The sequence below is a fragment of the Thunnus maccoyii genome, chromosome 24 (genome assembly GCF_910596095.1).
Source record: "Thunnus maccoyii chromosome 24, fThuMac1.1, whole genome shotgun sequence".
NCBI lineage: Eukaryota > Metazoa > Chordata > Actinopteri > Scombriformes > Scombridae > Thunnus > Thunnus maccoyii.
The window spans coordinates 17172224-17194950 of record NC_056556.1 but is presented as its reverse complement, the minus strand read 5'-3'; the positions used below and the strand labels follow the sequence as shown (position 1 = coordinate 17194950).

General features: G+C 39.8%; 1 protein-coding gene across 5 annotated transcripts in view; it reads right to left on the bottom strand.

Annotated features, from left to right (window-relative positions):
• Positions 1-22727, bottom strand: part of LOC121892172 (cilia- and flagella-associated protein 47-like) — a 69666-nt gene that overhangs the window by 30646 nt on the left and 16293 nt on the right. For 4 of the 5 annotated variants that reach the window (XM_042405050.1, XM_042405046.1, XM_042405048.1 and 1 more), the window contains exons 21-45: positions 19271-19418; positions 18909-18988; positions 17459-17660; positions 17187-17275; positions 16685-16901; positions 15003-15210; positions 13245-13356; positions 12694-12821; positions 12430-12530; positions 12093-12215; positions 11736-11958; positions 11524-11595; positions 10858-10995; positions 9785-9866; positions 9462-9557; positions 8169-8349; positions 7497-7594; positions 5696-5812; positions 5175-5309; positions 4569-4681; positions 3112-3262; positions 2671-2759; positions 2212-2298; positions 409-473; positions 157-293 (exon numbers count right to left, since the gene is read on the bottom strand). In XM_042405050.1, the coding sequence (XP_042260984.1) occupies positions 157-293; positions 409-473; positions 2212-2298; positions 2671-2759; positions 3112-3262; positions 4569-4681; positions 5175-5309; positions 5696-5812; positions 7497-7594; positions 8169-8349; positions 9462-9557; positions 9785-9866; positions 10858-10995; positions 11524-11595; positions 11736-11958; positions 12093-12215; positions 12430-12530; positions 12694-12821; positions 13245-13356; positions 15003-15210; positions 16685-16901; positions 17187-17275; positions 17459-17660; positions 18909-18988; positions 19271-19418 (3192 nt within the window). The remainder of the gene's footprint in view (positions 1-156; positions 294-408; positions 474-2211; positions 2299-2670; positions 2760-3111; positions 3263-4568; positions 4682-5174; positions 5310-5695; positions 5813-7496; positions 7595-8168; positions 8350-9461; positions 9558-9784; positions 9867-10857; positions 10996-11523; positions 11596-11735; positions 11959-12092; positions 12216-12429; positions 12531-12693; positions 12822-13244; positions 13357-15002; positions 15211-16684; positions 16902-17186; positions 17276-17458; positions 17661-18908; positions 18989-19270; positions 19419-22727) is intronic. The other variant, XM_042405047.1, reaches the window with a different exon arrangement.

The window sequence follows — 22727 nt, the reverse complement described above, 5'->3', positions numbered from 1 at the left end:
TTGACAAATTAGAGACTTCTCTTCAGTTAGTGTTCATAGCTGTCTTCCATTTCAAAAGTGAAAGTTATTAGTTAAGTTAATAGTCAGTTATTAAAAAAAAAACATTTAAAGGAACTGACGGACAACCCAGACACACATGAACACACACACACTGACCTGTGGGCAAACTAGCAGGACAGAACAGTACTTGCTGCCTGGGCAGAAGGGCAGGTAGTGGATGTTCAGTGTGTCTGCTTGGCCTGACTTCAGACAAACATTCCTCACAGCACTGAGAAACTCAGTGCCGTCACCATCTGGAAACACACACAAATAAGTATCTAGACCACAACATAGCAGACATGGAAAAACGTAGAGTACTCACACACAAGCATAAACAATAATTATGCGCATTTGTATGTTAGTACTTACTGGGATTTGAGCACTCCCCTTCCTTCTCCTCCACACAGCTCTTGTCTGGTGTCATATTTTCTATACTGAAAGTAGGAGGAGGAAAGAAAATCATAATAATTCATACTTAGATATCAGACTACACAGGCTGATTCAGGTGAACCAGAGATGACCTCAGTTGTGCTTCAAATCCTCATCGTCAACTCCTGATTAGAAGGAGGAGCAGGAACGTTTGGCTTTGAAGATGTCCCAGGTGGTGAGAGATGCATACTAACCAGCTACTCTTAATGACAACCCAGTGCTCTCCTGAGCATCACCCTTATACTTTACTTCACCTTCTGAAGAACTAACTAGCTAGAAGAATACCCTGTCTTTTTGCCATACAAGCTCTTATGATTATGTTTACTGTGAAACTAGCTATTTCTACTGTTTACAGAGAATTTAATTGGTGATGGTGCTTTTGTTTGTAGCTAACTTGTGTGTGTTGTTTGCACTCCATACACTGCAATCATATTCTAATGGCCATGGTCATATTCAATAAAACCTGAAAATGAAAAGTCTGGCACAGAGACACTCTATTATTGTATTATTATTATTATTATTATTATTGTATTGTATTGTATTTTCATGTGTTGTGAATATACGGAACTCATAAAAAAGAAAAATACCCTTGCCTGTGTTTGGGAATGTTTTGGGTTCAGATCTGATACAGGTGAGCCAGTCAACACAGACAAGGCTGTGTGCACTATTTGTTACAAGAAAGTTGTGGCAAAAGAAGAGGTCGGTTTGTGCTCAATCAGAACTTGATTGTTTGACATGTTGTCCAACCACATGTTTATAGTTTGACCACACTAAAAGCTATTCAATCCTCTGTCAAGCAGTTCTGATGAAGTATACTGGCCAAAACCTCAACTTGCAAATCACCCATTAGTTGTAGCAAATGTTTTTTGTTTTTTTTTTATTTTACAACTATGTCATATATCTTATACTCCAGTTAAGTGTTGGGAAGGTATTAAAGCATGAAAACTGGCCGAGCCTAGTGTGCTACAATGTTATAATTCCTGTAACCAATCTATACCCTATCTGCTACACTTTTCCCAGGGGAAAGATTAAAGACTAAATGAAATGTCCTCTTGTAGCAGGAAAAAAACATTAAGATCTGCCTGAAAAACAGTTTAAAATGTTCTGCTGCTTTCAAGTTTTGGGATAGCTTTCTACTTAATACACTTGTACATAACGGTGATATTCTACATTTTTACTACAGTGGACAGATAACATCTGTCCGGGTCATATTGATCACTACAAGTGGAATTTTAATATAACCGAATTTTTCTTCTGTTTCTTTATTTCTCATGCAGATTACCACCTGATTAACATTTGTATATTTATTTCATGAATATAAAGTGATGAAACTGACAACTTTGCTATTCACTGAATTTTATTGAGGGTTTAAAAATACAGTACAGCTGTTTTAAAAGCTTGTTTTGCTTTGTTTTGGCTCATTTTTGGCAGTTTGTCATAAGCTTCAAGGAGACTACGTTTTTCATTGAGAGAAAATGACTTTCTTTTTCCTGTGGAAGGTCTGAAATTATTGTGAGACGGACAAACACATGGTTGGTTTTGGAATTTTTTTGGCATTTATGGACAATTTGAAAAATATAGAATTATGCCAGACTTTAACTCAAGCACTCTTAACTATGTATTATACTATGTGGGTACCTTTGATTGAGTGAGTGTGTGTGTGTGTGTGTGTGTGTGTGTGTGTGTGGGTGGGGGGGTGTTAGCTGTCCCTGTGCTGAGTGTTGAGAACAGTGCATGTGTTACTTGGCTTTGGAAGAGGCCTGTTGAAGAAGGCTGTCTTTTTTCTTTTCTGGCTCCAGTGGGTTGAACGTAGACTCCATCAGCACCACCCTAAACACACATGCACGTGCACAAACACACACAGCAGAGATGCTTGAATTGAATAGTATGACTCCAAAAACATATTGTACCAGGATTTTCTCTGACTCTAGAAAGACACATTTTTGCAGAATTTTTAAAATGTGATTGTTCAGTGCAGTAAGCAACGCAAACAAAATTTCATTCACTTCTATTGTACTGTGATTGTGACAGAAATCTCACAGATGGATAGAGTATCTCAAATCTAGCCATATAACACCATCATACTTGGTGGGAAGTATATAGTTGTTGCACATACCCTTTAAAATTTTAACCTTACATACAGAGGGGATTCTAAAGTCACATATTCTGTACATGTATGTGTACATGGACACAGACATTTACCTGAACTTTGCTTCTTTATTGAAAGGGTTAGTTATTGGCACTTGGATCACTTTCAGCTCATAGCATGGAGACTTGCACTTGACAGTGTTCTGAAGAGAGACAGTGGGAAGCAGACAGTGAGTCATCTAGTTATATGAACCTACAGCTGTAGCTAACCACTCTTCAGCAGCCAGCCTCCAGAAAAAACAGTGAATTCCAAACTCTGTGATATGTGTTAGACATGGCAAGATAGTGACAGATTATTAAAAAGCCATCAACAAATCAGTAAGTGAGCCTCAAAGCCAAATTATGTTAGTGGTGCAATAACTGTAGAATGGCAGTCAGTCAACCAGCTGATGAGGCAGCCAGACCTTTAGTTTATTCAACACAGTTGTATCTGCAGCCAGGCAACCAATTTGTCAACCAGCAAGCCAATTAACCACTCAGAGGTGGTGCACTCACTGTGGGTATGATGTGACTGACGTGGGTCTTCAGACTGAAGGTGAGAGTGGAGGCACGCAGGCAAGAAGCAGAGCTGGAGATGAGCAGAAGGACAGCCTCCATGGGCTGCAGGAAGGAGCAGCTGTACTGGACGGTCAGTTCAGTGCTCTCCCTGTAAAATCCATCAGAGCCAACACAAATTACCAGATAATTTAGCCTCTGTTCTAGGGGAATCAGAATGCCCTCTACAGCGCTTTTACAACACATTAATTTTATTGTACAACCTCCCATTTGCAGGTTATGACAGTGATGAATCAGCAGAATTATCATACTATGTTTCTGCATAATGGCATTGTCCTTAAAGACAGTAAAGTAAAGCTTGGGATCCAAAATGGGACATGGGCTATTTTTATAGAGGCCTCACTTGAGAACAAAACTGGTACATTTTAATGAGCTACAGTCTCAGGGCAAGACTAAATATACTCAGTTTGGATTCTGGGCTGAATAAGTTGAGAGGGGTTTTTCCTATTCTTGGCAGGGCACAGGTCTGCCCAAAACAAGTTATTTTGGAAGTACAGATGGAAGAACAGATGCAAAGACAGCACTTCCTCACTAACGATACCAGTTTTAATAAACTTCAAGTATCTGTTGATGCAGACTACAAAGGCATGTACCAATGTTTCATAATTACCAACAACCATAATTTAGTAATATCACTCTTTTTTTCAGGATTACTTATGCTGTAACCTGGAAAAACATGTCTATAAATACTTTGTATTTCATTATATACAGAATGTGTAATAAAACAGATAATTACCTGTGAATTGCATAAAAAAAGAGTTCTAAAATTAAAATGGCAATGATGCAAATTTTAATTAGTGACCCAAGGCAAGGCGATTTCAGTCTGAATCCCAAGCTGGTTATAATGCAATACTAGACCACTTGCCTAAGTATAAAAACGCCCTTGCTAGATGTCTCTTTTAACCTTCTGTCACCAGTTTGGGTCCATGATTACCATAAAAATAGGCACATACAATACACGTTTATCATTCTTCAATCTAAGGGAGCAGACTATGGCAGAAGAGGACAGTCTGTGATTACTTCACCCAATAAAAGTCAATCTTTAAGACAAATTGCAGGAGATTTGAAATTCTCCTTAAAGACAATGAAATGATTTGAAGTGAATGGCACTCATGGGGACAAAGTAAAAACCAGAGAGGCTAAAGGGGACCTGTAGTGACTAGTGCTTACAGTCTCTAAAATATAAGCTCAACTAAATGCTACCTGACGCTTGCTTTGGTGCTCATGTTTTGTTTTTGTATATTTTGTAAATGAGCATTTACAGGTAACATTTGTGATCTGAAACTGAATAAACAAAACCTAGTTTCTAGCAAGCATATGCAAACTTGTACTGCATGTTACTGTAAGGCATTTTCGATGATATACAGTGAATTTCATTTTTTAACTAAAAAACATACTTTGGAGGAATGGTGACTGTGGAACCATCAGGGAGGGAGAAGAAATGGGCATCCTCTCCTAAAAGGAAGGCCTGGTATTTGACAGGCTTAGAAGATGGGCTTTTCAAACGCACCTGCAGTACACACACAAAACAAGAACACACACAGAACCACAATGAAGTAGTTCTTGTAGACACAACACACAGACAAATGTTACTGCCAGAAAACAATATAACAATGACACCCATCTTCCTTAGCACTGACAACCTGACATCTATTTTTGTTAGGCTTGTAATGTGGCTTAACCTGACAATGTGTATCATTACCCAAATGTCTATTTGTCTGTGTTTGTAATCCTGTTAGTGTGTATGGGGGTGTGTTTATAATCCTATTAATGTATGTGTGTGTCTATAATCCTGTTAATGTGCGTCTGTGTGTGATCCCAGTTGCAGTGTTTGTATGTGTGTGTTATTATCTGTCCAGTAGGTTATTATCCAAGCCATTTGCAGTCTCGCCAGCACTCATTAAAATGATTTACGAGGGATGTGGTTAAATTTTATTCAAGCGTCTTCTAAGACCAAAGTCAGTGCTCTGTGTGTGTGTGTGTGAGTGTGTGTGTGTGTTTACCTGCTTGCTGAAAGTGCTGTGGAGGCCTCCTGATAGAGTGATGGTGTGTAGTGGCAGATACTGAGGCAGCCTCTCATACAAGTGAACACACAGCATTAACATCTGCACTGGGTTGGGATCTGACAAATCTGTGGGCTGAGCACACACACTCAGATACAGGGACACACAGGGGCAAAGTCACAATAGGATGTGCTGCCTAATCTCTGACATAATCAGCATGATATATTAAACATCTCCAGTTATGTTAAACAGGTCATTAATTAAGCTAATTAATGCAGTAACAAGCTAATATTTCTTTGTCAAAATAATTGCTTTCACATAAAACACGGGTGGTACTAATACAAGACTTTTCTCATTAATGGACTAATTGCTTGTATACCCATGTTGAAAACTCAAGTTTAAATGCTTGGTATAGTACAGTATAGTATATCTGTCTACACATACAGATAATTATGCGTTTTCTAGTTACTTACACATACTTGTCATCTACTTGTCTGTCCTTGCAAAGAGAAGACATTTACCTGTACATCTATGTTGAGATAAAGTGTGTTTAAGGCCTGGGCCACTATAATGTTGTTGTGGAGGATCTGCTCCTGAGTGGTAGCTGTGGTGTACATCCTCCGGAAGTGGCTGCAGATCTAATTAGGAACACAGTGGGTGAGCGGGATGTAAAAGCTATTAATCCCGATCAGATGCAGCTTGATGCACTGATCTGTATCTTTGTGAGCTGAAACAGCAACAGCAGTGGAAGTATTGAAACTGCTTTTGAGCACTGCATTTGAAATGAAATCTTGGTGGATCTGACCACTGACAGCCAAGTGGGGGAGGTGCCAGGAGTATCTGGCGGCCTTACTACCTTCTGTTTGTCTCTAGCCTTATTATTACTAATTTGGCTATAATAGTTTGGTTAGTGTTGCTGCTTTTAACACATGGGGGCTCGTGCATTCCAGGATTGTTTCAGGTTTTGGTAGTATTCTGCTTTGTCTCTCCCTTTTAAAGTTGTGAGTGAAGTTATCTTTGAGGTTAGAGGTAAACCCTGGAAAATAAGATGCCAAGTGGAGCAGCTGACCTGCTTTTTCACTTGTTCCATTGGCTCACTACACCATTTTGCTTTTTTGTTTTGAGGTGATCCTGGGTGGAGACATGAGTCTCTGTTGGGGCTATGTTCTGATGTTTTTGGCCTAGTCCTAGGGGTCAACAGGTATGTTGGGGTGTGTTGCTTCAGGTACAGGTGAGACAGGAAATACAATCCAGGAAGTCTAGTTTGACTAACAGATCAGTGAATTTGAAGGCTTCTCAGACACCACAGCACAGCATCTATAATACTCATGACTGTATTTTATCTTTCATCACGATGATCATGAGGTAAACAGTATAAACACTACTTTCACATTAAAAAAGTAATCCACCAGGAATGTGCACTTGCATGTACATGACTGGTCTACGCAGTGCATTGCTGGATTACGTCACATTGTGCTGCAGCAAAAGTTGACCCTGGCTCCCTATGTTGGCAACCCCACTGCACCAGACTGCCACCATTCAAATGAATGAGAGGGCTGCATTTTTTCATGCAAGGCTCAAGCTGGTGTGGTTGTGGAATGAGGTAGTTTCTGGTTAGTTAGTAAGAGAATGGGGTTTACTCATTGATAGAACTTTATCTACTTGATGACTTGTTTCACTGAGCTTTGTGTGGTTGGGGGGACAGTTGCTGGCTGGCTAGGAGTGGCTGTGACTCAGCAGCTTAGAATTTTGCAGCTTGGTTAAGTGTTAGAATTCATAATTAAAATATGTTTGTGCATGAGCCATGTGTTGCAGCTGTAGTTTTCTCTCTATTGTATCTGTCTTGGGACATTGGCTAGTAAGCCAAACTCGGTTGCAAAATGAGCAATAGATAACAAGCAACTTGTTACCTATTGTTCATTAGCAATATCTGCTCAGTAAATCTTTTGAGTCATATTTCTTTCTTGCAAAAAGCTCAAAACCAATTTGGGTTTTAAGTCAGGCTGAAATTTTTCCTGGTGAACTCTAGCAGACAGAACACATCTACTGGCTAATTCCACCACTGACATACAGAGTGAGATGGACTTCTCTCTCTCTCTCTCTCTCTCCCTCCCTCACACACACGCACACACACAAAATGGTGCTTAGCATGATAAGAGGCTCCCCTGATCTTGTTCAGGACTAATTGCGTCCTCATCACATCAATCACAGTGCCACTTAGAGGCATTAACCACCATCCCTCACTGACTCACCACACACTGAAGAGGGTCAACACAAAATTAACAGACACACTCAGACACACATGCACACACACACACTGACCAGGTAAGGGCAGTAGGCAGCAAGCAGAGCAGCAAGCACCAGTCCATCTGTCAAGTCCAGGTCAAAATTCACTATCCAGCGTGCTGATGGAACACCACCTGCAAACACCATGCAGAAATTACCTATCAATCAATAATACATATTAAGACATCAAAAGGTGCTGGAAGAAATCCAACCTCAATCTGTAGAAAAGATTAAATCAAGTTCAGGGTGTTTAATAAATACTTTCACAAGGTCTACCTGAATTCAGAAAGCATGAAATGTACAAAATATTTTTAAAAAACTCTCGGAAAAGTCACAGAAAATAGAATTACACCATCACAGAAGTCTTTGACAAGTTTACAAAGTAACCGTAGGCAATAAACAGTTCACAAAGGGCTCAATAGAGTATTCACAGATTGTGGTTGTATCAACCACAACACCTGCTAAATAATTCAACATGCCAAGGAGAATAGCCTCAGAAATGAGAACAAATACAGAAAAACTGTTTACTAAGACGCTGAGTTGCAACAGTGTTTACAAATCGCTGACCAGCAGTGATAAATAGACTTTTAACAGCTTAGTAGTTAATGCATAGAACTGAAACAATACCTCTGTAACACATTTCCCTTATTTCATCCTACCTGTATGCGTACATAAACAGTTAATGTGTGTACATATTGTGTGTTCTACCTGTACCCCACACAGTCTTCCTCATGCTCTGGTAGTGCATGTTGAGCCACGAGAGCAACTGGAGTTCTTGGGGAGAGTAGATGTTACTGGCCAGCGGCTGTGAGCCGACTGGGAGGATTCCATCTTCCTGGCTCAGAGTCATGTTGAGACTGTTCTCTGACACGTGACACAACACCAACACCTGTGCAGAGTAATATTCAATGCTGGTATCTAACAAGATGACCTTGATGTTTTTCAGCACCACTCTACTTTACATTCACAAAGACAGACACATTCACAGGCTTTTTCCCTACAGTAAATGTTCTCAGTCTTACATTAAGCTGTTAGGAGTTAAGTATAAAGGTACAAAGGATTGACAGATGGAAAATGCAGCTTATCCATCTTGGTTTAGTAACCATCCCTGATCCATGACAGTAGTACTTTGAACCAGGGTTCAGTTAAGAGTGAATCCACTGTAAATATGACATGCAGCCTGCACCAGGCACATCACACACTCACAAACAAAATCTCCAAATCTGTGATAAAACACAGTCAACCACAATCAGAACTTGTAAATTTCTTGGCCAAAATATTTTAGTGTAGAAGCACTGTCAAAAACAGTGCAGTGACAGAGTATTTAGGCCTCTATCTACAAAGGAAGCACAGCATTTAACATTCAGAATGTTTTAACATTCAGCAGCTTGAGAACAAATTAAAACAGGTTCACCAGTTTGTCTTGAAGTGAGAGGTACAGATGAAAGAATGCACAAATGCTTTCCAAAACTTCATTAGCATTAAATCCTTAAGTAACAAAATCTCTGAAACAACATCCACAATGAACAATATCTGCAAATCTTCAACAAATGGCTGAAAAATCATCAACTGTTAAAATTTCTCCCTGAAGTATTTTACTTTAGATTATCCATTCAAAACACAGCTGCGACCCAAGGGTGCCATGCGTACGTGATGTGGGAGGCAGTAGGCCTATTAATAGGCCTAAAAGTAATAGGCAGAGGAAAATATGAATGAGCAAAGATTTTAAACAATATGTATTTCCCTTTCATGTTACTATTTCCTCTTTAAATACAGTCATAATGAGCAACCTATTTAATTTTAGGTAATTTTTTGTTCAATGTGGGGGTATATTTTACAGCCCAGGCTACACCATCTATGAACTATGGTACACTTCAGCAGGATCACAGTGTACCTTACACATGAAGTGGCTTCCAAAAACACACATATAATACATATAATCCTGCATAATGGACAGTGGATGAAAACAGGGAGAAACAGAGTGAATAAACAGTTGTTCACCTTGTATATTTGTAGCAGCACGTCAGTCCATGATCGTTTGCTCAGAGACTCATAGTCAACACTGCTGTAGTCCAGGCCATGCTCTTCCTCGTTTGCCTGAGACAACACAAGCACATATGGCACAAGAGGCTCTAAATATATTGTTTGTATGATTGAAAGCTAAAGAGCCCAGGATGAGAGGGCCAGGATGAGACCAGGATGAGTTTTTCATTGATGTCAGTAAAGAGGGAACACTAAAGCAATTATTGACAGCTCCACAAACAGATTTAGAGGACATGTTAATTTAATTGACTAGGACAAAATTGTTGAATGTGCATATATACCTGCAGGGAGCACCAGTGGTTGAACTCCTGCACATCTAGCAAGTATTCTGGTCTGATGTGACACAAACAGGCTCCCTGCACCCTGAGCACAGAATTACAGTGGACAGAAAAACATAAGTAGTTGCTCAAAAAAATTCCAAAATGCCATTCAAAAATGGTATCACTGCTGGAGAACAGAGGTGAGTTAAAATGTTACAGCATTAAGGACAACGACATGTTCTCAGGTTACTAACAGGCTGCATCACTGATGGACTTTTAAATGTATTTTGCTGTTGAGGCCTAATGCAAGCGCGAGGGACGCATGCCCCCTTTTCTCAAAGTGAATTCCTTCGTACATTTTCTCATCAATTTCATTATTTATCACATTGCAAATCCAGTGCCTGTTTTATAAAGTCTAACTGTGCAAAAACTAAAATAACAAGACATTAAGTTGGGACTTTGTCCTGTATGTAAAATGTTTTGCTAAATATAGACAATTGCATCAATGCAGATGGCATGAATGAAAGGTAGGAAGACTGCAGGTCTGATTATTGTATAAAAAAAGTGCCCCCAGTGTTTCCTGAAGTGGTTTTATTTACTTTGTGTATAATGTGTTTAATTTCTCTCTGTGAATGTTTTCCTCGTGGTGCTGCAGCCAAACTTTAATCTGACAGCATTCAGTTCAGACTTGTGACATGTTGGAAGTGTTACAGACTTGTTACTTAAAGCCCGACCTAGTAAGAGAGCCGACATGATTTTTACTTAAAAGTTATTTATTCAGACACGAGACCACCATGTAAAATTACTGCCACATATACAGTACAATTTGCATGTCTGAAGACATCTTAAGTCAATCAGTGTCAGCAGCATTAAAGCAGTGTATTTACATGTGTAAGGTCTGTCAAGGATGTTTATTTACAGTCACTGCTGTAAAGTACCTAGGGGAGGTGCCTAAAAGTAGTTGGTCAAGGTCACTGAATGTATGAACCTGTGTCTGGAGTTACTCGGGCAATGAAGTTGACATTTGTTAAAAAAACGGAACGCTCGCTAGTTATTCCTATATAAACTAAAGCACAGTTTATTACAAGGCTTACCTGAGAAAAGCAAGCATAGCTTCATGCTGTTGCAGCAGCTGATTAGTGCGTCGGTCTATATCACTGGAAAAGGTCTGACAGCGAGGAATACTGGGAATCTGTTTGCCAGTCAGGTGATGAAGCATGTCCACTACAGACCTAGGCATAACAATATATAATTTACATGGCCAGATAACTGAACATGTGCATCCAGACCAATGACCCGGCTGATATGAAATTAAATTCCACCAGAGCTTCAGTTAAAGTATTGTCTGCTATTTTCCTTTACCAATTTGAACTAAATAAACAATAACAAATAGAAAACCTGGGGAGACTGCCCACTTAAACCCCACTTGCCATTTAAAAAACAGACAAACAAAACATTATTTGCACATGAGAGCCTCTGCTACTTTTTGAGGTCTGCATAAAAAAGCAGTATTCAGCAGGCAGAACCTGCTTTTATGGTGCATATTTTCAGTCTCATTCAGTTACCTAGTTTCATCATGGTTGTTGACTAGATTAAACATCCACTGTGCACATATTCTGTGTTACAGTGTTTGCTATGTCAGCCTTTCTTGTTTTGCAGCATAAAGATTACTCATTTGAGACTTGAGTGACAACACTGCTTGAGGATTGTAACTACAAAAACATTTCTATCTGCTCAAGATCCACCGCACATATACATACCTGGAGTCTTTACTTTGACTGACACGATAAGTCCGTCCACTGTAATGATTTGTTTGAATTTTTGACACAACTCTGGAGGGAGAGACGAGGTAAACAGGGAAGGAGGTTGATTGACAAACAGATGTGAAGGATGGTAAAAGCAGGATGGATGACTACATTGAAATGCAAATGTGGCCCCTGAGCTAAATTATTAAGAAATCTTTTTTGTGTACCTTCTGAGCGTGTGTGGTACAGAGATAGGGTGTGGTCCACTCGGCCAGCCAAAGAGGCTAAACCACCTCTCCACAGCCAGTAAGACATTCTGGTGATATAGTCCTTCCTCTGAGTTGGCAGCAGGGAACTCTGGGACACCAAGATTGGTTGGGGTGTCTCTGTTAGAGGCGTCTTCATCCATGCTGGCCTGACCGCTCACACTCTCACTGTCTGGAAAGGAGTCTAAAAAGGACAGATAGACATACTGTACATACAAACACACATCTGCTGAGACATACACATAATTTTAGATACGCTTTAAAAGTTACACACAGACACATTAACACACTACACACGTATGCGGTGCATTTTCTGACCTGAGGCTGAGTTCTTGTTTGTTGAGCTGTTGCGATCAAACAATGAGGAGGATGATGAAGTCTGGCCAGAGGCAGAACTTGGTGTGTGATAGCGCTGAAGGATTGCCTCAACAGCTGTGGCCCCTACATCACAGTCACACATAAACCAATCGGATGCAATGAGAAAAATACTAAATAAACTATGTTTACACAAGCTGCTTGGGATATGAAATTATTCATGTGGCAGGAATACTTTCAGACAGACAGATAGTGTCACTCCCATTCAATAACCGACTGATTTTATAGCTCCATATGTCTACATGGTTGCATGAATGTGCTTGTGTATATGATATACTACCGGTCTTGAGAACAATCTGTTGCTCAGAGCGGTGAAGAGCCAAGTAGGGCCAGACAGTCAACAGACAGTTGTCAGCGACAGCACATAACTCAACCTTAAACCTGTCAGGGAAAAGGCAGAGTCAAAGAAAAAACTGAGTTGGTAGATTGATTCAACTTTTTTGAGGATGGTTAGTGAGCAGGATGAAGGAATAGAGCAAGCAGAGAGAAGAGAAAGAGATGTGAGGAGTGGTGTTATACTGTCTGTTATTGAATATCAGGTTACCTGTTGTGGAGGTGGTCAGTGAAGGTGATGGTTGTGCAGAGGGACAGAGGGACGGCAGAACAGAAAGACACATTGCAGATCAGAGAGGTCACACTGGCTCCCTGGTTCTGGATACCTACTGGATGTCTCTATGGTTGCAGACAGAGTAGAAAGACGGGATAGTTTCATAGATCATGAAGGTGCCTCTATTGAAGTGTCAGCCAGGAGAATCAGTTACATTTGTCATTTTAATGCAGTTTTTGTCATCTGACTACCAGATGCCATCAGACCTGGATGCACAAAATTGGGTTTTGCTCATACTGCTGCAGACCTTCATTCAATACCTGACTAGGGAGACATCAGCCTCATGTTGTGACTGGAATGTATATAGCCATGATGGTATCAGGACAGTGTTCACATATAAGCAGTGATATTAGATGAGAGAGAGGGAGTGTGGGAGAAAGTATTGCACAGATAAAGAGATATATACAGATATACAGCAACAGGAGATCTAGTTTTGGTCACATGACTTTTCCGTAATAGGGTAAACTGATCTGAGTGCAGGGCTGCACCTGGTCGTGAGCAGGGATGGTGTTACCCTCTGGAAAGATGACAGAGATTGGTTGTATCTTTGTCCCATCCTCCAGTTCCACCTCATCCACTTCAGCTGATACCTTGGTTCCACTGCAAAAGTGGAAAGAGACGGCGGATATGTGACAGACAGAAATGATAAAGCCAATTGACTGTCTGCTCCCTTGAACAGCGATTGTCAGTCATAGCTTAGCAACCATAGCTAGGCACGGCAGGCTTGTCAGTCTTTGGATTTCTCCTCATATTGAAGCAATGTGCATTGAACAGTAGTAAAAAAGATAAAGTGTAAAGGTTGTTGTTATTTTGTAGACTCTCCTTAATCAAAAAAACAAGGCCAAATTGTGGGAAATCGATTTAAAAAGTTATGTTTATCTGCTACAACATAAGCTGCAAATATTAGCATGTCCAAATAACCAACTAAATAGCTAGCTACAGTCAACATTTCAGCTGACAAAATTGATGGTCACCTGCATTTGCACTCTGAAGTCAACGACCTATTGTTTCACATATTAACATTTTGAGTGGTAAATCTGCCACCAGTATCATTGTTGACTGCATGAGTGCTGTTCCAGAATGGAAAGCTTGATAGGTCAGAGTGAAGGCTTAGTTACTATGGTGTTCTCTTTGTGCCAAAATCTCAGGTAGATACACACATCCAAGCTAGATTTGGATATATAAATAAATGAGATAATATCAACGTGTGATACAATTGAAAGCTCCAGAAAAATTACTAAATGGACCAAAAGGTGAGATAGTTATTTCAAAACTCAAGTTTTAAGCCAACATAGATGAACCGACCGGGAAATATCACTGCATATATATTCTCTGTACTTAAATAACTTTTTTCTGCTTGTTTCTGACCCTGGCCTTGGACTAGACTACTCTTGGCAATTATTATTCTTGGGGCAATTGAACAGGTCATTAAGCTTTAGAAGTAGCAACAATGGCAGATGTAAGTGGACTATTTAATGTAAATTGTGAAGTGTTGATAGAAAGTGCTTGGTTTGATGGTACAGGAATCTTTCTAAATGAAAGGACGTGATGAAAACTTTTCATATGATAAAAGTACAATATTATTTACAGTAATACTTGTGATAATTGGATGCAATGTGTCCAACTGTATTGATATATACAATAGATATTATAGCATGTAAACGGTGCCCTAGATATGTTTCACTGAGGAGAAGAAAGATCTTTATGTATGCACTGTGTTCCTCAGTTCAGCTGTGGGAATATGGGTCAGAATTTGCTGCCAGTACTGTAATAGCGCTGCCAGATTGCTGTCCATTCTGAAATATGAACAACAATGTAAGTCACCTAGGAATGTGGATTAGCTTGTTGGCTAAGAATGTAAGCAAAATCCAACATTTGGTGCAGATCTGCCAGTTAATGAGTCCTGGCTTGATTGATAAAAATCCCCCTGAAATGAATAATGTGGTCGGTTTGTGTGTGTGCCTTTGTTTCCTCGACATTCATTTAGCTCCAATGGCTCAATGCAGCTGGTAAATTGCCACAAGCTAGAAAAATGTAAATACAATAAAGATCCATCATCGTTATTGCTCAGCCTAACAAAAAAGCTGACAACTACAACTGTGATATTACATCTGCCCCTGGGACATCATCTGCCACACCCTCTATCTCGATTTCAGTGTCTCCCTGGCCTGTGTGTGTGTGTGTGTGTGTGTGTGTGTGTGTGTGTGTGTGTGTGTGTGTGTGTGCGCGTGCGTGTATAAACTAACCTAGGATATCCTAAAACCAGCAGGGTGAGTGGGGCCATTGCATTGCTTTTCAGGGGTGCTGGGCTAAGTAGGATTTGAGGGGGGTGGATGATGATATGGGACAGCTGGAGGGTAATGGTGATGGATAACTCCCGGTAGGGTTGATGTCCCTCCTCTCCCTCTCCCTCTCCCAGGTAAAGAGGGAGGGACAGACTGGTCACACGGCCCACTAGGAGAGAAAATGTTCAAACTGTGTTGAGCAAAGAAGTTGCATCTAATAAAGTTCACAGTAAGTGCATGCTAAAAGGATTTATAGTTGTGTGTTAAAGTCCAACTGAAATTAAATACAATTTTTCCCCCTTCTGTAAATCACTTATCCTGTGTTCTCCTTTGAGAAAAAAAATCAGAAACCATAAGGGAGAAATTAATATTTCAAATTCTTTGGTTTCGTGATGGTGCGCCCTAGTTTTGCATTATTTCAATGAATTACTGGTCCATTACCCTTCTGCATAGCTAGAGTTCTTATTAGAGCTGCAGCACATTAAACAGCATGTTACCATACCTGCACTTTGTCTACTTTTTTATGGACCTTTTCATACACTGTGAACAATCTACGCTCTATGGTGACAAGTTATCTTACACCATTCTTATAAAGAAAGACAACGGTAAAAAATACTGGATGAAATGGGATTGTTACTCTTAGGAAACACACAGATTAATATGTTTTCTTTATTTCTCCTTTTTGTTTTCAATACTAAGAGGCCACAGTGCCTATATTCTATTGTAACAAACTGCAGCTGTGCAATTGTCTGTGTTTAATTGATTATTCTAGCCCTCCTGTTCTTGTTCTGCCTCTCATGTTCACTAAATTTGAGATCATATAAAAAGAAAAGGTTTTGAAAAAGAAAGAAAAATTCTCAAACCTGTCAGTGTTTTATCAGGTTGCCTATGTACTGATAAATCTTTTAGTCATTTAGCAGTGATTGTATCATATGTTGGAAGTCAAAATTACAATGTAAACATTTTGACCCCACCCTTGTTAACGCTTCATACAAAGCAAAGCAGACAGATTACAAATACAATACAAAGTATCTACACTTTCACTCTATACATAGTGCATGTGTACAGTGGGTATAGATGTTATTACTGTATATGGCATTTCAATCAGATTACATTTAAAAATTGTGTACAGGTCTGTTTTATGTCTTATGAGGCTATAGTCGTAAAGCATTCTTTCTAAATATTGTCCTGTTTCTGATGGCTCTCAGCTTGACAAGATTTAGTATTGTCTTAAGAGCCTGGGTCCCTGGGAGGAACATAATTCCTCATTTATGGTCCATCACTTAAGATTATTAAAGCCGCATGATTTAATGGTCTAAGCTACATGAGAAGATTCTTTAACTGAATATGATTCTAATTTAGAATGAATTTCATGTTTCACTTTGACTGAAAATAAATTCTAAGGGCTGTTACAATCTATTAAACTGTGACACACGCTGTTCATCATCCTGCTTTAATCCTGACATGTGTGTTGGACAAAGAGGTCAAGCAATATAAATGGTGATGGTGTGATCTAATCTGTGTAAGAGAAAAATCTGGTTTACAATGACATGACTGTGTATTTGTGCGAATGGGATAAGGCAGTGAGAGATAAAGTAATCCATCATAATGTTTTTGTGTGTGTGTTTCCAGTCATTTCTCACCTGTTGTGATAGCCTCAGGCCTGATGCTGACTGCCAAGCAGATGGACTGGCCAGGCCCCAGACTCCCTGATGATGGAGACACCATACATAGCCCCGCCTCTCGTCTGTCGCTTTTTGGTACCGCTGTGGCACTGGGGTCAAACCACCAGTACACACTCTCCCCGAGGACACCACGCCAACACACGTTCTCTTCACACACAGCTTTCAGCTCAACTGTCTGGGGACGGAAAGAGGAGAGGAGTGAGAGGCAGAAAAAGACATAAATGCCGAAAGAATGATAAAAACTAAAAAAAAAGAGTCATTTTATTTCTTAGAAAGTGATCAGAAGTTCAGTAGGGGGGTACATATTACCAGACAACATCTCCTTGATGATATGAAAACAAGAAAGGAGGAATAGATGGAAGGAATCCAATAAGAGGAAAAGATGGAAAAAAGGAAGAATGTAAGGGAAAAAAAAGATGGCAATAGAAGAAGGCAATAAAATGACAAGCATCAGCTTTACCTTTGTTGACACCTCAGTGTCAGACTGTGGGAAAGCTTCCAAATGGAAGTGTAGGCTGGAGGGGGACATTTCCAGTGGGCCACACAGCACTAAAAACATTTCAAAAAGAGCAATAGAGAGAAAGACATTAGGATACCTGAACTTAGTGCTTAGTGTGAAATGTGTTCTGCACATGAGTTCCAGCAGCAAAATGACGTTAATAGAATTTAAAATATAAATATCACTCACTAACACACAAGCACACACACATAACTCTGCATTAATGACCCCACCTGTGGCCTGTATGTGTTGTGACCGTTGCGTTGCCATGGTGACAGAATGGGGACAGAATGATTTGACAATGTGCTTCCTGCTGCCGTCTAACAGTGAGGAGGAAGTGGAAGAGGAAGATGGAGAGGGGAAAGGAGAAGGAGAAGCAATGGGCCATCTCAGTCCGTTGATCATCAGCGGCAGGTCAAAGTCATAGCTGGCCACCTGCAGGAAGACATTTCCTTGATTACTTTTTGATTTCTTAATGTACAAAGAAAAAGTTATGTTCTAAGAGTTCTAAGATGAGAAAGGGAAAGATTTTCAATTCATGGACACTGAGGGCACTATTTTCATGGCAGCGCAATGCCCAGCACTCCAACAGTTTGGTATTTTCCTGACCTTGAAGCTCAGTTTACCAGTATTTTTGGTATTGCAAAGTGGGTTGTTGGTATTTTTCGTGGAAATTGGGTTGCACTGAGAATATACATCTTGGAACCAGGTCTGTTTCTGGAACAAAGTCCCTCCACTGTCAATGTGGTGATTTTATTCTCAAGAGCAAACTAAATACTTGGAGAAAATAAGAAGCAATAACGGAATAATGCTTAAAATATAGATATTTCAATTAAGCAATCTCTAAACTGGTAGATGCTTTCAAATCATTTCAACATTCAATGTGGTTAAAGCAGGAATGTCTTTAAAGCTGTCTGCATTTATTTATAAATGAATAGTACTGACTCTTAAAGTATCTGTTGTCCACAGCTGCTTAAACCTCATGCTCCAGATGGTTTGTTACACAGAACCATCTGAGAAGTCGTCCTTGGCAACTGTTTGGAAAAGTACTTGGCAGGTGATTGGATGAACCATCTGTCTATCACTGTCTATCACCGTCTTACCTTGCAAAGCAGCTGGATTCGCGACATCACAAGATCACAAGATCACAAGATCACAAAATCACGCAAGAATCATCATAAGATGCTGATTGGTGGTTTGGACACAAGTGCATAAACTTGAAGCCTCTCGTAATCTTGTGATCTTGTAAATCCAGCTGCCTCGCATGGTAACAGCTGCTTTGGTACGAAAAGCTTCTCTTTCATTTCACTAAATCCCTGTAGCCATCTGAAGGCAGCAGTACAGATGTGTTCCTAAATCGATTTTAGATGAGTGCAGTGCCATTACACAGAGCCCTTCACTGGGTTTACTTTAATAATATCACCTGAAAATGACACCAGGCTGCTATAAAATAACCACACATACCTCTACACACATCAGTTAGAACTTGCTATTCTGTCTGTTTCAGTGAATTGTGTGATTACCGGGGATCAATAATTCAGTTCCTTATGGCCTCCTTTCCAATTGGCATAGCACAAGTGATATTTCATGTTTCATGATTAGCTGAGCTGTTTCAGAGTTATGAAACCAGTGATGTGACTAGCTGTATTTATTAAATGTATTAATTTATTAATAAAATCTCACCTGAGTGGGTGAGAAGACAAGGGAACAGTCCACTGTCTGGTGGCCCTGGACCTCCACAACACTCACACCTGGCTCCTTCTCTGTTTGTAAAAATGCACAGAAACAATCACAAAAACAATAACACACACAAGCCATAACACAGTAAAAACACAAGACAAAATACTGTGTATCTCTGTTGTGTAAATACTTTTATTTCACATATTTTTCCTCATCTTTCATTCCAGCCCACACAAACACTAATAAAATAGTACATTCTGTGTTGCAAGAACAAATCTCTTGTTTTAATAAGGACATATTACCCACTCAACAGCACATCAACTCTGATCCTGTGTGAAATGCTACATGTGTGTGTGAATGCATACTTGGTAAGGGCTGAGGGAGCTGGAGAGAGAAGTCTGTGTATTCTGACAGGTCGAAGGTGACCTGGGCTGCAGCTGACGAACAGTTTGTCAGAGAGAATGGTATAACTCTCCGAGAACCAGCATGGACCTCGTTGAATTGGAAATGGGACTAGGAAGGAGAAAGAGGGAGACATGAATACAAGTGGATGAGAGAAATTTAGAAAATGTCAAAGGCAGATATCTAAAAGCCTGGGAAACTGCATGTATTATAAGGCCTCAAACAAGCTTTTTCAGTGTATGAGAGTGAATTAAATCAATGAATGCCATTCTGTTTGTCCTGACAAGGCATTTAATTATCCAATTATATGCCATTTCAGCCAAGTAAACAATATAAATATCAGACCCCAAAAGGTCAAATTGCTACCTTTCATTGCAATGTGACAGTTTTATCAAATAGTCAAACTGATTCAAAAATGGGTTGAAAAGTTGCTGTATTCCTTTTATCTATTAAGTTTGAGATAGGCAACTTATCTACAAATGCCATTCTTGAAGTTTCAGAGAGCAACTAAAGAATCACATCCTTCCAAGGAAATTTTGTTCTAGCACTTTCACTGTTAAAGCAAATAACAATGAAAGAAAAGGAATCATTTTCTGCTTTCAACAACTTGAGAAGTACAAAAGCAGATTATCCTTGACTCCATTTTTTCAAAGGTGCAACCCCTGCTGTTTCCAATGACACACACACACTAACACACACACACACACTTTGACACAAACTCTGATGTTTTTTCCTCCTCCTTACACCACTACTTTCTACTTTTCCCCTGTTTTTTGCTTTCTACATCTACTGAGCCATGGTCTTATCACCTCTGTGGAGATTAGTAAAGATGAAAACCATGGAAATGATTCAGGAGTCAATCTCAAACTAGAGTGCCCCGGGCGCCATCACCACAAATTAAAAACTGTATTAATCATCTGATTTCAGGGCATGTCCATGTACAGTATGTTCTTAAATGCTGGAAATGGGATTTCACAAGCAAGTGTTTTCAAAGTGAAACCCAACATGCAGGATGGATGGATGGGTGGATGAGCAAAGCTCTCAATGGGCTCTCAAAGGTGCTCTGCAAATACACAACCAAATCACAAAAAGTGTAAAAAGTGTAGAATTAACAATCCTATACAAAACATAAATACAACACAATCACAAGACAAATGACTTACAAAATACAAAAAACACAAAGAAAAAGAATAAGTATATTACACAGGGACGAAGCAGTTGCAATTAAGAAAAACAAAGAGTTTATATAAAACATAATTCAACAGAATCTTAAAATGTTCTAGGGATAAAAAATTGTCCAATTTAAGGGAGTCCTGAAGGTTATTCCACTTATGAGGAGCATAGAAGGTGAATGTAGTTTCTGCCAGTTCTGTATTCATATATGAGATATACAAGGTAATGCGTTCTTGTGAGCCGGTGCGGTATCCAATATTTCTAAGTCTTAAAAGTGATGATTAAAAAAGTGATGATGTCAAAACCAATTGATCTAAGTCTATCCAAATGAAGAGTACTATGTTTCAGATGCTTTAGACAAATCAATGAACAGAGCAATACAACACTCCTTCTTATCCAGAGAACAGATTATATTATTTACCACCTTGCATGCTGCTGTCAAAGTGCTATGTCCAGGTCTGAAGCCAGACTGATGGGAGTTTAAAATACAATGCTCAGAAAGAAAGTGATTATTCAAGATTTTTTCTAAGATTTTAGCTAAACAAAACAGTTTGTAGATCGGGTGGTAGTTATTTGGATCAGTAGTGTCACTGCCTTTATGCAGAGGCAGTAGATGTGCTGCTTTCCACACTTTAGGAATATTCCAAGATAGAGTTAGATTAAGAATATGTGTTAAGGGATGAGCTATAATAGGTGCAGCCAGTAATAAGAGTCTTGTATTCAAGAGGTCTACTTCAATAGCCTTTTTTGGGTCAATTGAGGCCAGGGCATCAAAAACCTCAACAGAGAACGGTCTAAGGGAAAATCATTTACCAAAGGGGGTATTGCTACATTTGTGCCCATCTTCGACTGAGATGAGTGTAGATAGATTTGGATTTTCAAACAGGTGACTAGAAGAAATAAAATGAAAACTACTAATACAGATTTGTTCTTTTTCTGAGACATAGACACAATCTAGAGAAAAATGCATGGTTAGGGAGTTAGCATAACCATGATTTAGCGACTTAATTGTTTTCCAAAATTCTGGGGGCAGTGCGACTGTAGCATGATTAAAAATAATTATTTTTAATCTTCAACCCAGCAGTGTTTTGTGTATTACTTCATATGTGTTTAGTGTTTTCAGACAATTTCCACAGCAACATTTAATGCTAGAAATTCAAAATCTTTTGGCAGAGAGAGAGAGAGCACAACAAATAGAAAGAAGAGTTTCTCACAAAAATAACAACCCCTCCCTCCTTGTGGTTCGGTCCACCCTTATATGTATTATAACCATCAAGTGCAATGACATCAGTCATTGACCTCTAAGGTGCCCCTACAGTATGATAAAATGCCCTCTAAGGCGCCCTCACAGTATGATAAAGTGCCCTCTAAGGTGCCCCCACAGTATGATAAAATGCCCTCTAAGGTGCCCCCACAGTATGATAAAGTGCCCTCTAAGGCGCCCCCACAGTATGATAAAGTGCCCTCTAAGGTGCCCCCACAGTATGATAAAATGCCCTCTAAGGTGCCCCCACAGTATGATAAAGTGCCCTCCAAGGTGCCCCCACAGTATGATAAAGTGCCCTCTAAGGCGCCCCCACAGTATGATTAAGTGCCCTCCAAGGTGCCCCTACAGTATAATAAAGTGCCCTCTAAGGCGCCCCCACAGTATGATAAAATGCCCTCCAAGGTGCCCCCACAGTATGATAAAGTGCCCTCTAAGGCGCCCCCACAGTATGATTAAGTGCCCTCCAAGGTGCCCCTACAGTATAATAAAGTGCCCTCTAAGGCACCCCCACAGTATGATAAAATGCCCTCCAAGGTGCCCCCACAGTATGATAAAGTGCCCTCTAAGGCGCCCTCACAGTATGATAAAATGCCCTCCAAGGTGCCCCCACAGTATGATAAAGTGCCCTCTAAGGCGCCCTCACAGTATGATAAAGTGTCCTCAAAGCTGTCCCAACAGTATGTTAACCTTTTCCACTCCCCGAGGACACCGGCGTTTGAGGGTGACATTATTGTCTTTCAAAGCCTGTAGCAAGCTGTGTTTCAAAACTACAGTGAAGATACTTGTATCATATGAAATTAGACCACCTAAGGCATCCATTGGTACCAACCATGTCATGGCTTGTCGTGTAGGGGGATAAATGACGCTCCAAAGTTTTTAAAGGAGCACCTTGACCTCTCACTTCAAGATATCTGAATGAAAATGGGTTCTATGTTACCTACAAGTCCCCCCTTTACAGACATGCTCACTTTATGCTAATC